The following is a 17,330-nucleotide window of genomic DNA, read 5'->3' as shown; positions in this document are numbered from 1 at the left end:
TAGTTTGACTGTTTACTAAAATGGAAACAAAGGGGCCGTTTAATTAGAATAGGAAACTTTTTGAAAGTGCTAACAGCCTTAGCGTCAAGAGCAAGGCATTGAGGAGGGGGCAACCCTTCCTATACGGAATAAATCCGCCAAAATTAATATGCATATATTGTTTAATTTGCCATGTACGGTGAGCCAAATTCGATCCTGCATTAGTTGAAGAACGTTTAGAAATTAAATTTTAAAAAAATCAAGTTTTTTTTTAACAAAAAGTAAGGAGTGACATTAAAACTTAAACGAACAGAAATTATTCTGTATATGAAAGGGATTGTCCCCTCCTCAACGCCCCGCTCTTTATGCTAATAGTCAGTTTGACTCTTTGTCGCAACTCTACTGTTTAAAACAATGAAATTGTTATAGTGGTGCTTAACTCAGAAAAACAAATAAGCTAGACCCTAACCAAAACCATTTCTAGTATTACTTCCACACATGAGATAAAAAATAGTCCTTATTCCGCATTCCTTTTCTTGTCTTCCTACTTAACCTCACTTTATTATTCCCCTCATGTCCTGCAATGTTGAAATTAACACTAAGAGTCTTTTATTTCAACCTGTGATTGCTTGTGAGCCATACGCGCATTGCCAAAGAGGCTTCATGGAATAGTAAAGGAATGTTAGCCTTTAAAGAGAGGGACCATTTATGTTTCTTTAGTGCTGCGGAATTGTTGCTAGAAGCAAGTGTTCCCAGCTAGAAGGATTAGTCTTGCTATTCTTCGCTGACATAGGTGGACAGATAGTTTTTTGCAAGGTAAATCATTTGCATTATGATTGTTTCGCCACCGTTTTCAAAAAAATCAAACAATTCGTGGTAACGAACTTTAAGTAAGGAGCGACCCGGCTCAATGGTAACCGAAACTCTAGAAAACGGTATTTTGATACAAATAGATACATCAAAAGAATCAGATTTTAATGCTGATTTCAAAAATATAAGTTTAATCCTACCCATCAAAAGTTAGGCACCTGAGAAAATTCGGCTGATTTTCGAAAAAAGGGGGAAAGACCCCCTAAAAGCTATAGAACCTTATTGAAAATCCCACCATCATATTCTGCGTATCAGAGAACCCTACTGTAGAGGTTTCAAGGTCCCATCTACAAAAATGTGGAATTTTGCATTTTTTGCCAGAAGAAAGATCACGGGTGCGTGTTTATTTGTTTGTTTGTTTGTTTATTTTTTTTTGTTTTTTTTTTACCAGGGGTGATCGTATCGACCCAGTTGTCCTAGAATATCGTGGGAGGGCTCATTGGAACGGAAATTAAAATTTCTAGTGTCCTTTTTAAGTGACGAAAAAAATGGAGGGCAACTAGGCCCCCTCCCACGCTCATTTTTTCCCAAAGTCACCTGATCAAAATTTTGAGATAGCCATTTTGTTCAGCCTGGTCGAAAATATAATAAGTATGTCTTTTAGAATGACTTAATCCCCCGAAGTTCCCGGGGGGAGGGCTGAAAATTATGAACTTTACCCAATGTTAACATATAGTATTGGTTATTTAGAAGTATACAGATGTTTTCAGGGGAGATTTTTCCAGGTAGTGGGGGGTGGGTGGGTCGGGGGTTATGTGGGAGGATATTTCCATGAAGAAAGTTTTCATGGGGGAAGGGACATTGCTATGAAGGGGACACCGGACTTCCCAGCATTATTTAAAAAAAGATCATAAATTTAATATAAAAAAACAAGTATTTCAACTGCAACAGCAGCAACATCGAAACTTTAAACGAACAGAAAATATTACATATATGATTGGGTTCACCCCATAGTCAATGCCTCGCTCTTTAAACCAAAGATTTTTTAGTACTTTCATAAGAGCTATTTATTCTAATTAACGGCCTTTGTGATTAAGCGGTCATTTTTAAAGAATTGGAACAAAATTCAAACTTTCGCTTAAAGAGCAAGGTATGGACTAGGGGGCGAACCCCCTAAAAAAACGTATTAAAAATATATGAATATAGAAGTTCGTTACGTAAGTTAATTCGTAAGTTACGTATATTTATTACTAATAAAAACGTTCGAAAATAAAATTAAACAAGTTTCGAGATAGCCATTCAACTAAATAAAAGTAAATTAATATGAAAATTTTGTTTTAATTATTCATGTACGGTGAGCCAAGATAAAAACCTGCATTTATTCAAAAACGTTCAAAAATTAAATAAAAAAAACAAGTTTTTTAAACTGAAAGTAAGGAGCGACATTAAAACTTAAAACGAACAGAAATTATTCCGTATATGATAGGGACTGTCCCCTCCTCCACGCCTCGCTCTTTACGCTAAAGTTTGACTCTGTCTCACAACTTCATTTTTTAAAACAATAAAAAAATTTAGCGTAAAGAGCGAGGCGTTGAGGAGGGGACAGTCCCTTTCATATACGGAATAATTTCTGTTCGTTTTAAGTTTTAATGTCGCTCTTTACTTTCAGTTTAAAAAGCTTGTTTTTTTTATTAAATTTCATATAGAATCGAGTTCTTGTCGAAAATTTACTGGGCCTGGCGGAATCGGTTGTAAAAGGGTAAATATGACAATATAGTAATCAATATTCATAATAATTGTTTAAGCTCCTTGACTGCAAGAGTAAAGCCTTTAAACTTCATTCTACACGCGTAGCTGTAGGCGCTATTATTTAAAACACTTCAAATCTGCTCTCAAGCTTCAGGTGATTTTCAGGTCAGATACCATACCGTATTAAAAATTCAGCTTACTTGTAAAAAAAAATTATTCTTCAGAAAAGAGACCGAAGACTTTTCTAAAAAAAAAACAAAAACAAAAGAGGTACAATACGGTATAGCCTCTAATAAGGGGTAAACAGACACGATCTATTATCTAACTCAAGAGTATGTTGCATAAATAAGATATACAGTGTTGGGGTACACCATCGTGATAAAAAAAAACTTTTAAAGACATGTACTCCTTAACCGATAATTTACAAGTTCCTACGATATATTTGAATTCCCAATAAAATGAGCCTTTCAATTTCCAATCAAATGAGCCTCCTCCAAAGTTTATAAGATCCACCCTTTCGTAAAAACCTTGAATACTCAAGGGGTATAACTTACAATCGTTGCACCCAGGCTCTGGAGGGGGGGAGGTCAACCCTGAAGACATTATTATATGATCTTTGTACTATTTGGAACAAAATTGTCATTTAAAAATTTTGATCGGAAGCATTTGGAGAAAAGAGGGCCTTTGGGAGCACTAGTTGCCCTCTAATCCATTTTGACTCTTAAAAAGGGAACTAGAACTTTAAAGTTTCTAATCAAATGAGCCTCCTTCAAAGTTTGTACGACCGCCCCTTCCAAAAGAACCTTATAGATATAGATATATAGATATATTTCTCACAAAAGCCCCATGGGCCATGGATATTACAAATACAACAAAACCCATAAAACATATCAAGTACAAACACTTTTGAAAATAACACTACAATAGAAAACCCATCCCCACGCTCACAAAATGTCCCAAATTTGCAACTACTTCCTATTTTATTTCCTATGCAACTTCTATGCATGACATTCCTAACAAAAATTTCCCTTCTAAGTACTTTTAGTTGTTCACAATAACGCATAAAATGTTATGAGCTTTCAGAATCTTCGCACATTAGGCAAGTGAAGGGGCCTCTCCGTGCCTTAACCCTCTCTAAATACTTTCTTCCCCCCACAAGCGGCATAAAATTCCCCCTTACTGATAAAACCCCATTTTAAAATATAATTTTGGAGCCCAAATTTTAGATATATTTCTTCTCCCCAGGCTTCTTTAGTTTTTCTATATATTCCAAGAGATTGCGACTTCACCTTGTCTTCTTACCAAACCTGGATCTCTTGATCTTGTAGCACTTTTTCCACAGTTTTTTGCAATCAATCATGTTTCCACCCCAGGGCTAATGCCATCATTCGACCAGCCTGATAGCCCAAATAAAACGAAAAAATAGTAAAAAAAAAAGAGAAAAATGAGGGTTATACAAGCCAGTGAAAAATGTGGACTTAAATGCAAATATTTCGGTCAAGACCTCCGCTTGACCGTCCTCAGTGTATGATAATAATATAAAATTACTAATAAAAATCCAAGGATACTATAAAAAAAAATTCAAACCTTAAAACAAAGCACAACTAAAATTTGACGACCCTTTCCATGTAACGGTGAAAGGGTAGCTGAATAAGAAAATACAGAACTGAATGGGAATTCAATTCTTAATTTACACAGAGCATTTTTAAGAGCTAAACGCTTTCCAGGTAAAACATTATCAAAGATTTGGATAGGTTGCAAAATAAAACAAACTACAACTTAAATTATCAAACTTTAACCTACTTAAAAAAAAAAATAAAAAAAATCACACTTTGCAGCCTAACCAAATCTGTGATGATGTTTTACCTGGAAAGCGTTTAGCTTTTAAAAATGCTCTGTATAAATTAAAAAATTGAATTCCCATTCATTATTGTATATTTTTTTATTCAGTTAACCTTTCATAGTTACATGGAAAGGGTCGTCAAATTTTAGTTGTGCTTTGTTTTAAGGTTTGAATTTTTTTTTAATTATCCTTGGAATTTTATTAGTAATTTTTATGTTATTACCTTGCACTGAGGACGGTCAAGCAGAGGTCTTGACCGAAATATTCGCATTTTAGTCCGTTTTTCTCTTTTTTACATTTTTTTTCGTTTTATTATGATTAGTCAGTGTGGTCTCAGAAATTATTTATGACAACGAACAATTGTCTAGTATACTGTTAATTTGCACAGGCCAAGAATCTTTTCTTTTATCCAATAACATTTCATTGAAAGCATTTTTTATTAGCCGATAATCTGGCATAACAATAATTTTTTCACAATAACCAACTATGCGCACTAACCGTTTATTTCTTAAGCTAAAGAGACACAGGCCACCCTTTATAATAATGCTATTAAACTTTTTATCTAACCCTATTAATCTTTTAAAATAATGAATCTATGTCCTCTCCATTTCCACCCCCTTTCATGTCCCCATATCTCTGCCCCATAACGTATAGCCCGTTCGATTCTACTTGCAAAAATACGCTTTCGTAGCTTGATATCCTTTGCTCCTATATCCTTAATACAAGTCTTAAAAAATATGCTAGTTAAACGTTTACCTTTACTTGACATTAGAGCTATTTTTCTTGTCCACTTAAGATTTGAAACAAATCTACAGGGGAAGGCGTCAGGACATCGACAGGTCAGGACCACTACCGTCAGGACATCGGCAAAACCCGTCAGAACCACTAACCGTCAGGACATCGACAGTCACGGACACCGACAAATCCGTCATAACACCTAAAATTTTAAAACTTTAGTTTTTTGGGTTTACGGGGGAAAAGGTACCTAGGTTCGGTTAGTTTACGTATTTAATATATGCTATGCTTTATCCCCCCTCCCTGAAGTGCAAATATATATCCGAAATTTGTTTCTAAAATATCATATACTTATTAATATTATATAAGCTTATAAATTTTTTTGTCAATGTCCTGACGGATTTTGTTGATGTTCGGACGTGTCGATGTTATGACTTTCGATGTTCTGAAGGATTTTCCTTGTCGACGAAATGACGTTTAGTGCTTGTGACGGTTAGATGAAATGGAAGCACCCCGTCTACAGCCTAGGTAACTTTACTCCTTCACTACTTTTACGGCTCTGCTACCGCAACTAAAATTTTCTTCGGATATCTTTGCTCCCTTTGCAAAAACAATTAATACTGACGTCTCCCGATTTGGAACCAGTCTCTTTTCCTTAAAATACTTTTCTACACTCTCTAATGCATGCTGCAGATTCTCTTTACTTTTGTCCAATAAAGCTATATCATCGGCGTTTAAAAGTGCAGACATTTTATTTTATCAAATAATGGCAATTCACTTACTTTCCTTTTCCTTAAACAGCTTTCAAGGTCATTAATATTCATTAACTTGTCATTAACTTATCTTCTTCAAAGTTCGTACGACCGTCCCTTCCATAAGAACCTTATATACCCCCAGGATATAACCTAACACTTGCCCTAGGCTCTGGGGGGGCTGTGTCGAACCTGGAGTTTTTTCTGATCTTTGGAGTATTTGAACATTTTGGCTATCTTAATAGATTGACGGATGCATCTGGGAAAAAGAGGGCAAGAGGGAGGGGGGGTGAGTTGCTCTCCGATCGCTTTTGAGTCTTAAATTGGGAACTAGAAATTTCAACTTCCAATCAAATGAACCTCCAAAGTTTATAAGACCAGCCCTTCCATGAAAACCTTATATCGCCTTGGGGTATAGCTTACAAACATTGCCCTCAGGCTCTGGGGACTTCTGTTAGCCCTGGAGACATTTCAATATGGTCTTTGGATTATTTTGAACAAAATTTTTACCTCAAAATTTTGATTTGAAGCATTTGGGGAAAAGGGGGCGTGGTGGGGGGGGGGGGCTATTTGCCCACCGATAACTTTTGACTGTAAAAAAAGGAACTAGGACTTTCAATTTCCAATCAAATGAGCCTCATTCAAAGTTTGTATGGTTACCTCTTCAAGAGAAACCCTATATGCCCCCGGGGCATAAATTACAACCTTTACCTCCAGGCTCTGAGGGGTTTTGTTGACCCCGGATTTTTTGTTATCTTATCTTTGGAATATTTAAACAAAATGGCTATCATCCTGGTAATCCTAATAGTGTACTTCTTATTTCGATCCACCAATATTTCCTAGGGGATTCAAGCTTATTTTTTAATTTACCATAAATTTGATTTGGTATATTACCTTTGCTGCTAAGATAAACAGAAGAAACAGTTATTGCTTCAAAATTAAATTTAAATGAACTTATGTTATGTATTTTTTTTTTCTTCAACATATGTCGTTTAAATTTTTACTTACTAAGGTGGCCAGGAGAGCGATTATTCAAGAGGAGGACTGTAAACCTCCCGTTATAACCTTCAACCATGCAGATTTTAATGTCACGTTCTTTATGCTTCGCGGCCTTTTCGCTCCAGATCTGATGTAAAAAAAATTTAAATTTTTTGTGCTATAGAGCACTTTATGATAGTATTTTCCAAAAGAAAACTCAAAATGTATGTAGATATAAGCATTAGGTTTCAAACGAGGTCTATAAGATCTATAAGATGTTTCAGTGCCCAGCTAGTGTCGGAGTAATAACGAAAAAAGAGATTAGGATTTCCAGCCTTATTTCACATTTCCGAAACCTTGTTTCCGTAAGTAAATTTTACTGTAAGGATAAGCATCAATAACGTTTGAATCCCGAATCAAATTTAAACGGGTGTTGTTTTCATTAAACAGTTTATTATTCTTAAAAGGGTTTTTTAGTTTGCAGTTACTAAGGGGGACTAAGAAGGGTGTATTGAAGAAGGGGTGGCTGTAAACCATCAGTTAAAGGGTTTTGAGCAGGGATCTTTTAATGGTACACTCCTTATTCTTTCCAGCCTTTCCACTCCAGAAAAGGCACAAAAATTTCCAATTTCGGTACTGTATGCCACTTTCAGATGGCATATCAAAACAAATTTATAAAAAGCACGCCGATATAAGTAGTAGCTTTCAAATAAACCCCCCACCTAAAAAAAAAAGAGAGACAGATCAGTTCGACACGGGCGAAGATATTTTTTTTTCAGGTTTTAAAAAAGGGGACGCAAAACCTACGGATAAGGACAACTGGTTACGACACGGCATACGACACGGTTACGATTACGGTTACGACAACCGTGATTGCATTGTTGTCCTTTTATTTTCAGTCCGTTACCGTTTAATAGGGCTTTTAAGCTCACATTGGAAATCGCCATAATTGTGTTTTCGTAATAGAACTGAACCATCCGGTCAAAATAAATAATAGTTGCCATTCTTGAGTCAGCTTTAAGTAACAATTCTTCTTTTTATACATTTTTTTTTCACACTGTGTTGTGAACTTTTGGTTACTATAGGTCGTGATTGGCACTATACCAGATTACAGTAAAAACACAACAGTAAAACGTGAAGTTGCGAGGCATGCTGGAAAAAGTTCACAAAATAATGCTGTAAACAATTAACAATAAAAAGGTCGTGAATAAGGAAAGGAAACTTAAAACGGCTGATTTAATACCACTCAATACTAGGAGAGACCCTATGCTTATGTTCGTCAAATGACTAGAAAGCTAGAGTATGAATCAATGCTGAATGTCACCAGTAAGTAGGCTTAGCCCGAAGTTGTATGATAGCATGTAAAAGGAAAGCAGAGAGTAATGAGGTATCGATTACCAGAAGAACTCTTGAAAAGGGTCAAGGTGTAAAATAGCGGGTCTCTAGAAGGGAAGACCGTATTCAGGGGGGATGAGGGGGAGGGTTACGGGTTTGAGCCTTTTTACACCCCCTTCCCGCACCAAAAAAAATTGTCTGACCTTTAATAAATTTACAAAATGTATTTAAACAGGTATTTGATACATTCTGTAAATATTTTATTTGATTTTGTTCTGTAAAGCCCTTACACTTATGTTCGTCAAATAGCTACTGAAAACTTTAAAAGGCAAGATACTTCAAAAGGCAAGACCAGATGAAATCTCAAACTTGAACCCCCGGCCTTACAATCAGTCGAGTTGTTGATTATCTCCCTCTTTTCCTTTATAATGTAAGTAGACCATCCTTTGTGTTGCGTTTCAACGGTTGGGTTGTTTTTTGTTTTGTTGCAATAGTTAGCAAATTAGCTATGCTATACGTATTTTGCTAAAAAAAAAAAAAACAGAACTATACATATATTTGCATCTATTAAGGATAACAAACACCAATTGTATTTTAAACTAGTTTAAGAAAAGTCTTCGTTTCTCTAACTTCGTACCAACCAAATTTCAAAACCTTATTTATTATACTATCACTACCTTTGGCCTTGTTAATTTGCGATCCATTAGTATTATACTAATTTAGGGATGCCAATAGGATGAAAAGCCGACTTAAATTCACCCCCTCTCTTTGGCGAGTTAGGGTCGTGAATAAGGGTAGAAAACTCTTGACGACTAATTTAATGCCTGAGTGAGTCAAATGGCTACTGGAGACTGAAACACACGAGCCCAACGGATACTCCAAGATGCAAGACGAGGTCAAATCTCAAATTTGACCTCAATTCTACGACCAATTTAGTAGCTGATTCTCTACCTCTTTTTCTTTTCTTTTGTAATAAGTGGGCAAGTCTTTGTGTTGTAACGGCTATGTTGTTTTTTGCTACAACAATTAGTAAACAAGGTATGCTACATACATTTTGCTTGGGGAGGGAGAAAACATGTATAAATCTGCATCTATTTGCAAAGAGAACATACATTAAATCTATTTTAAAATAGTTGGAGAAAAGTCTTTGTTTTCTTAGCGTTTTTTTGTAATCTTCATGAAAGAAAACTACACTAAAGGACAGCCTGCTTGAGGACTACAGGCGGAGGCTAAGATTCAGGAAAAATGGTCTGCTGATTCATAATTTCAAAAACCATTGTCTCTCAATTTAGCCTTAAAAAAAACATGTAAAAAAAAGTGTAATTTTGTTCAACCTTGCATGTTTGTGTAAAATATTCTTTATTTATTTCTAGAGAAATATTTGTCCTTCAAAGCACGACCCTGCGTGATTCTATGTTATTTGCTATCTTTGGATTGCGATATGAAGAGGTAAACTACACGCTGTTCAAATATAATGGGAAATGTAAAACGGACTTTATATGGTTTCTTTGCACTTTTATTTTCTGGGAGTTGTTCTCTTGTCCAAGGTAAATAATTCTTTTCCGATAATTTTCCATAATTTAATTTTTCCTTAATCCCATCTCTTCCATATTTATTTTATGTGAGTATTATTAATAGGAGTCTGCATATAGTATAATTGATTTTCTTGAAGAAAATTGATTTGATTACATTTATGATACTTTACGCATATCTATACAATTGGCGTGTGTCTGTAACTCCCATCCAATTCCAATATTCCAATCATTAATCTTCAGACCTGAAAAAAGCCTTTGACGTTATGCAACGGATACCTTAAGCCTAAACCAAAACGAGCATTTCTCATTAGACCTTCAATTAGTAGACTTAATCAAAATTATAGCACATTTAATATATAGGCCTAGGCTGTAGCTTTGGTGAGTCTACTTTGTTTTGTCGGCGGACAGCCAGTGGCGGATCCAGGGGCGAGGGTGCTCCCCCTTTTGTAGTCTAAAGTAGTGTAATTTACCTAATTAACGCAAGTTTGCGTTAATTAAACTTGTTCCTAACGCAAGTCAATCAGATCAACCAATTTTGCGCCCCCCCCCCCCCCTAAAAAAAATACTGGATCTGCCCCTGCGGACAGCTAGGGAATCAAGGTGACATTTTCAGGATTTTCTTTGGAGGGGGGGGGGGGTTGAGAGAAGGGAACTTCAGACTTTGTACCGAGGGAAAGAGGATGAGATATATTTTCTTTTGTGCTTGGCAAGTTTGGCTAGCTGTGTGTCTAGATTCTTTGGATAGTTGAACAAATATTTCATCGATAGAAAATATTTTTGAAAGTTTTAGTGAAAGTAAAAATTCACAGAAGGGAAATAGAATTAAAAAAAAAATTGAAATGCTGACACCTCCTAGGCTCTTTGGCTACTTGTCCTATAATACTTAACCGATTATAAGCTTTTTTTTATAAATACTTATACGATTATAAATTTACTACTGACTGGAGTATAGATTCTAACGCGATTAAATAAAAAAAAACAAGTTTTTTAAACTGAAAGTAAGGAGCGACATTAAAACTTAAAACGAACAGAAATTATTCCGTATATGAAAGGGGCTGTCCCTTCCTCAATATCTCACTCTTTACACTATGATTTTTTATTTTTAAAAAGAATAAATCTGTAAGCCCGAGTCAATCTGTTGCGGACATAGCGCGGGGGTGTGGGGGGGCCCGCGCCTTTCCTATACGGAATCATGTCGGGGCGGGGGAAGTGTGATTGTTGCTCCTTACTTTCAGTTTAAAAAACTGGTTTTTTTTATTTAATTTCAGATCGTTTTTTAGTTAATGCAGTTTTTATTTTGGCTCACCGTCATTGAATAAGTAAACAAAATTTGCGTAAAAATTTTACTTTTCTTTTGCTAAATGGCTGTCTCTAAATTTGGTTTTGACGTAATTTACAAATTAACCTACGTAAGGAAAAAATACAAAGTTGCAGATTTTTGCAGATATGAGCTTGAAACTTATGTAATAGGGTTTTCTGATACGCAGAATCTGACGGTGTAATTTTCATTAAAATTCTTTCACTTGTAGGGGATGTTTTCCCCCTCTTTCAAAAACCAGGTAAATTTTCTTAGGCCCATAGCTTTTAAAGAATAATAATAAACATAATCAAATTTGTATAATTAGAGTCAGAATTATATTCCCATTCTTTTGATACATTTATTGACATCAAAATTTCGTTTCTAAAAGTTTCGATTACTATTGAGCCGTATCGCTTGTTTTTTTTTATGACGTATATGTTATTACGTATATGAGGGGGTTCTCCCCTTAGTCAATACCACGCTCTTTACGTTAAAAGTTAAAAAAAAATTTAATTCACAAACCCCTGAATCACAAAGGCTGTTTAATTAGAATAGATAGCTCTTTTGAAAACCCTAAAAAAACTGTAGCGTAAAGAGCGAGTTGGGGGAGATTGACTTGGGGGAGAACCCCGTCATATACGTAATAATTTCTGTTCGTTTTAAGTTCTAATGTTGCTTCTTACTTTCAGTTGAAAAAACTTTTTTTTTTAAATTTAATTTCTGATCGTTTTTTAGATAATGCTTGGAAATCCGGCGCCCCCTTCATATAAATGTCCCTTACTTCAATGAAACATCCTCCACGGAAAGATTCTCCCGAGTAACCGCCTCCTCTTGCCCCCCCCCCCACCCGAAAAAAAATCCTTCCTGAAACTGTCTGTATACTTCCCAATAACCAATACAATATGTAAGCAATGGGCAAAGTTCATAACTTGCAGCCCTTCCCCTGGGAACTATGGGGTATTAAGTCATCCTAAAAGACATATTTATTAGATTGTCAACTATTCTGAACAAAATGGCTATCTCAAAATTTTAATTGGGTGACTTTGAGAAAAAAATGAGCGTGGGAGGGGGCCTAGTTGCCCTTCATTTATTTGGTCACTTAATAATGGTACTAGAACTTTTAATTTCCGTTCCAATGAGCCCTCCTGCGATATTCTAGGACCACTGGGTCAATACGAATACCCCTGGGAAAAAAATACAAAAAAAAACAAATTAACACGCATCCGTGATCTTTCTTCTGGCAAAAAATGGAAAATCCCACATTTTTGTAGATAGGAGCTTGAAACCTCTACAGTAGGGTTCTCTGAGACGCTGAATATGATGGTGTGACTTTCATTAAGTTTTTATAACTTTTAGGGGGTCTTCTCCCCTTTTTTCTAAAATCATCCAAATTTTCTCAGGCGCGTAACTTTTGATGGGTAAAATTAAACTTGATGAAACTTATATATTTGAAATTAGAATTAAAATCTGATTTTTTTGATGAATCTATTGGTATCAAAATTCCGTTTTTTAGAGTTTCGGTTACTAATGAGCACTACAGTTCGTTACCACGAACTGTTTGATATTGCATAGATTAAAATGTGGCTTCTTGAACATGAAATAAAATTCTACAGTTAAACTTCAATTTACCGATAATAGTGATTGGGTGATATTTTCATTGTCTTTTTCTTGGGCACCAATTTCAAAATTGATGACAGATGTTTAAAAATAAAACAGAGAAAAACAGACAAAAAGCTTTTAAAAATGACCATGAAACTACGACACAAAAAAAATTAAATATTTCAGTCCACGTCGGATTTCTTTTTTAACAGAAAGATGAAAAACTCAGAACTAGGCTATTAAGTAAATGATAAACATAAAAGCACGAGACGACCTTTTATAAGACAAATACGCCAATAGCCCCCCCCCCCCCACACACCACACCCACTTTTCCCCATATGCTTCAAATCAAAATTTTGAGGTAACAATTTTTTTCAAAATAATCCAAAGACCATATAGAAAAGCCTCCAGGACTAACACAAGTTCCCAGAGCCTTTCTAAAACAAAAAGTTCTACAGCTATAGGAGTGTCTTTTTTCATGGATTTTTAATATCCGTTGTTAATTGTATTTATTCTTTTTGTACTGCAGAAATGTAGCACCAATGTGATCATAGAAGTTTTTCATATAGAAATTGTGGTTTAGGCTGATCTTACAAAGGAATTAAATAATTAAAAAGTATATTTTCCTAATAAAAGTAAAGAACAGTGTTGAAAATAAATACAAATATACATTACACTATTTTGAGGGGAGCTGCTCCCCCTTTCGTCAGCCACTTACACTGAAGTTTACAGATAATACAAATGATAATGATACTTTCAATAACGCATAAGCGAAATTTTAGCATGAAGATTTGAGCACTTCAAGAGTCAGCATAATCTTCATGTATAGGATAATTTATATTTGTTTTCAGTTTTATTTCGGTTTTTTTAACATATAATTTAAAAATTTAATTTTAAATTTCTCTCGACTCTGAACTTCGTGCAACAGGATCCAAATATCCGCTCCAAATATTCCAAAGCTCCTCCTGGAATACTTCTCCAAGAGGAGCGATAGGGGGAGGGGGTTAGAGTCATTAAAATATGTATTTCTAAGGCCTAGACTTAGGAGTTTTTCTTATTTGTCCTTTGAGTAAGGTTTATAGAAAAAACTGCTCCATATCTGACCTTAGTGGAGGTATAATGTACAAATTGCCTGAGGCAATCATCAAGTTGTACATTTTTCTTGTTGTTTTTTTTTAATCCCGATTTCTTGAAAATAATTTTCATATTTCTGGAAGCAGGGAACCGATGAATCTATATTTATCATATAAATATACATAGTAAGAGGGCTACAAATGCCCATTACAGCACTCGGCAACACTCTTGTATATAAATGTTAAAAGTTTTAAAACTCAGCACGGTTGTTTGATCATATTTCTATTTCAATCCTGCTTATGCACCCCCTTAGGCATACGATCACTTATCTGGTCTGTCTTCCAAAAATCTGCGAAGCATAATTTTTGCTGTATCTAAAACCATAGAAAGTTGTTTTAGTAGGATCATCTCCTAATTTCAAAACAAGGGCCGAAACGGGGATTTTTTCCTGTCTTCCAAAATCATTAAAGAAATACTAGTACTGATTTCACAGAATCTAAGGAAAGTACATTCCTTTGAGCAAAGAATTTTCCAGGGGTTTCTGCAGCTTTTCAAAGCATAAGAGATGGTGACCTTGGTCGTCTAGCCCACATCTAAAGTTTGCCTAAGACTGCACGAGTATTTGAAAACCAGTAGCAAAATTATGCAGCAGGTTTACAACCTCACAAAAAATATTTTACGACGAGTTTTCCAAATGCGTCGAAATTCCCTTTGCGGCAAGCTTATCCTCCTGGGGATTCTCCTACAGCGAGGAGAATACCTAGGAGTTTTCTCCTAGGGAAAAAACTGTTTACAATTTATCAGCTTAATTTTTTGTTTCCAAAAGACACAGTTTCTTGAGATATATTTTTTTTCGTTGAAGGACAGATTAATCCCTCCGTAGATACAGTGGTAATTTTGAATGATGGGAATTGAATTTGAAGTCTGATACATTATTGTTCTTATTTACTTTTTCTTACAAGTCTTTTTCAAAAACCTATTAGTGCTTGGCTTTTACCATTCAGTATGGGATAACCTGTAAATTCTTCTTGGATATCACTATCAAACAATTTGCTGTAATGGATGGTAAGTAAGGAGCGGCTAGTGCTAACATTGACCTTTTCTCTAAAAAATGGGAGTTCTATATACATGAAAAGAATTTAATTTATATGGTGTTTCAACTTATGATAAAATTTGTCATGCGTGATAATATTCACCAGAAGTTATGAGACAATTTTAAATTTTTTGAAAAACGGGGATCAACCCTCCTAAAAGGAGAGTTGAGATTACCAAAAATTACAACATCTAATTTAGCATTCGGATAACACTATTACAAAGGTTTTCGGACCCTTATCAACGGATTTGCGAATTTCTACGTCTTTCCTACGAGAAGGCTGCTCACGAAAAAAGGTTTATCTGTTTTTTGTTTTTCTTTTAAAGGGTATTGCATCGAAACAATGGTCCTGGAGTAGCCTATCGGGAAAGGAATTATTTGAATGGAAATGCGTAGCTCTGGTCTCTGACGCCCTATTAAGTAGCAAAAGAATCTCAGCCAAGGGGTGTCTTTTACTATTTTGTGATGCAAACCATAAATTTTACTCCAAAACAGGCCAAAATTTTATCCAGTAAAAATTCTTACATAATTAATCACTTTAGAATTATATAAGAACTGTTTATTGAGCTTCCTAGCCTTAGAAGTTCATACAAAGTAAACGGTGATATAAACAAGCTATTTAAACAATTAGTGGTAGCTAACTAAAAGTAACTAAACAACCTGGCTTATAGTAATCGAAACTTTAAAAATCAAATTTCGAAAATAAAAATGTATTAAAAGAATATCCTGTTTATCTAATTCCAGATAAACGAAATGAAAATCATCAATTTCAAAACTACCCGTGAAAAGCAAAGTGCCTGAGGAAAATGTGTAAATTTAAAAAAATGGGAGAAACATCCTCTAAAAGTTCAAGATCATGGTAAAAATAATACAATCAAATTCAGCATATCTAACAGCCTTGTTTCGGAGGTTTCAAGCTCCGGAGGTTTCAAGGTGCAAAAATGAGGCTTCGAGGTGCAAAAATGAAGTTTTGAAAATAGGTGCGTTTTTATTTGTTTGTTTGATTTTTTTCCAAGGAGAACTATGTTGAAGCAGTGGTCGTTGTATAATATCGGGAGAGAGCTCGTTAAAGCTGAAATTAAAAGTCTTTGTGATCTAATAAAGTAAAAGAATAGATTTTGTCTCGGAAAGTGCCAATTTCTACCGTTTTGCTGGAAATCAAAATTTTTAACAAGACATAGCCAAAATGCTACGGAGTTAAAAACGTGAGATTGCCACTCGGTTTAGAATTATTGAGGAGGTAAAAAGTGCCAAGCTCCGGGGGTTTCAAGCTCCGGAGCTTGACCTCCGGATTTTGGCCTGTTTTGGAGTAATCCGTTACGGCAATCTGTTACTCCTTTCAAAAGCTATACTATAGAAGTGCAACATGCTTTTTGTCTCGGAAAAGTGCCAATTTCTACCGTTTTGCCGGAAATCAAAATTTTTACCAAGACATAGCCAAAATGCTATGGAGTTAAAAACGTGAGATTGCCACTCGGTTTAGAATTATTGAGGAGGTAAAAAGTGCCAAGCTCCGGGGGTTTCAAGCTCCGGAGTTTGACCTCCGGATTTTGGCCTGTTTTGGAGTAATCATTACGGCAATCCGTTACTCCTTTCAAAAGATATATTATAGAAGTACAACATGCTTTTTGTCTCAGAAAAGTGCCAATTTCTACCGTTTTGCCGGAAATCGGAATTTTTACCAAGACATAGCCAAAATGCTATGGAGTTAAAAACGTGAGATTGCCACTCGGTTTAGAATTATTGAGGAGGTAAAAATATAGCCTAAGAATTTCAGTCAGATCAGAACAAAGTATGATTCTTTTCGATTTGTGCCACAAAAACATAAATCTTGGGCCAAAGAGGGTAAGATGATATCGAAAAAAAATTCTGATATAGTCAATCAAGTATTTGCTATGGAAAATCTACATGAATTCTTTCAGGGTATGGGAGGTCATATTGCAACATGGTGGTGTATTTTCTCCCACTCGCATGCACAGTCAACCCGAAGTTGAAAGCTATTAAATAAAGCGTATATACAGTTTTACTCTCTTCAAAAATACTTTGTATCTCATGCCAATTAGGCATGAGAAACAAAGTTAGCCTACCCTTTTTAGAGAGGTCGCTCCTAAGACATCTGAAACCATCAATCAATTTTCAGTGTAAAGATTGTCAGGTTAAAAGGGGGGAGCCCCATACCCTCACATTGAGAATAGTTTCCATTGAGTTAATCACACATTAAATATTGCAGCAAAGAAAGGGGCTAGAGGTGTGACAGCCCCCCTCCTCATATACGGAGAAAAAATATGTTGGTTTTAAGTTTTATTGTTGCTCTTAACTCTCATTTGGAGAAAAACTTCTTTTTTTCATTTTATAAAGTACTAAATACATCGAAGTTTGAAAACTGACTGTTGTAATCGGTCACGTGGAATAAACAAACAATATAAGTCATTAAAATTTTAAAATTCGTGAATTCATTACTGTATTTAATAAATAAGATCTTACTGTGCAGTTACGGAGTTTTCGATTGTAGTGGTCACCTTTTAAAAAAAGAAAATGCATGGGCGAA

The 17,330-nt window shown here is 35.2% G+C and overlaps 1 protein-coding gene across 1 annotated transcript in view; it reads left to right on the top strand.

Moving 5' to 3' along the window:
• Positions 1-715: 715 nt before the first annotated feature.
• Positions 716-17,330, top strand: part of LOC148955529 (lachesin-like) — a 107,030-nt gene continuing 90,415 nt past the window's right edge. Inside the window, exons 1-2 of the mRNA XM_089107567.1 lie at positions 716-795; positions 9,555-9,728. Coding sequence (XP_088963693.1) covers positions 9,656-9,728 — 73 coding nt within the window. The 5' untranslated portion in view covers positions 716-795; positions 9,555-9,655. The remainder of the gene's footprint in view (positions 796-9,554; positions 9,729-17,330) is intronic.

Source organism: Artemia sp. Qi Xiang Cuo, chromosome 2 (genome assembly GCF_049724085.1).
Source record: "Artemia sp. Qi Xiang Cuo chromosome 2, ASM4972408v1, whole genome shotgun sequence".
In the NCBI taxonomy this organism is placed as follows: Eukaryota; Metazoa; Arthropoda; class Branchiopoda; order Anostraca; family Artemiidae; genus Artemia; species Artemia sp. Qi Xiang Cuo.
Note: the sequence above shows the minus strand (reverse complement) of the source record. Positions and strands in the feature narration are given on the sequence as shown.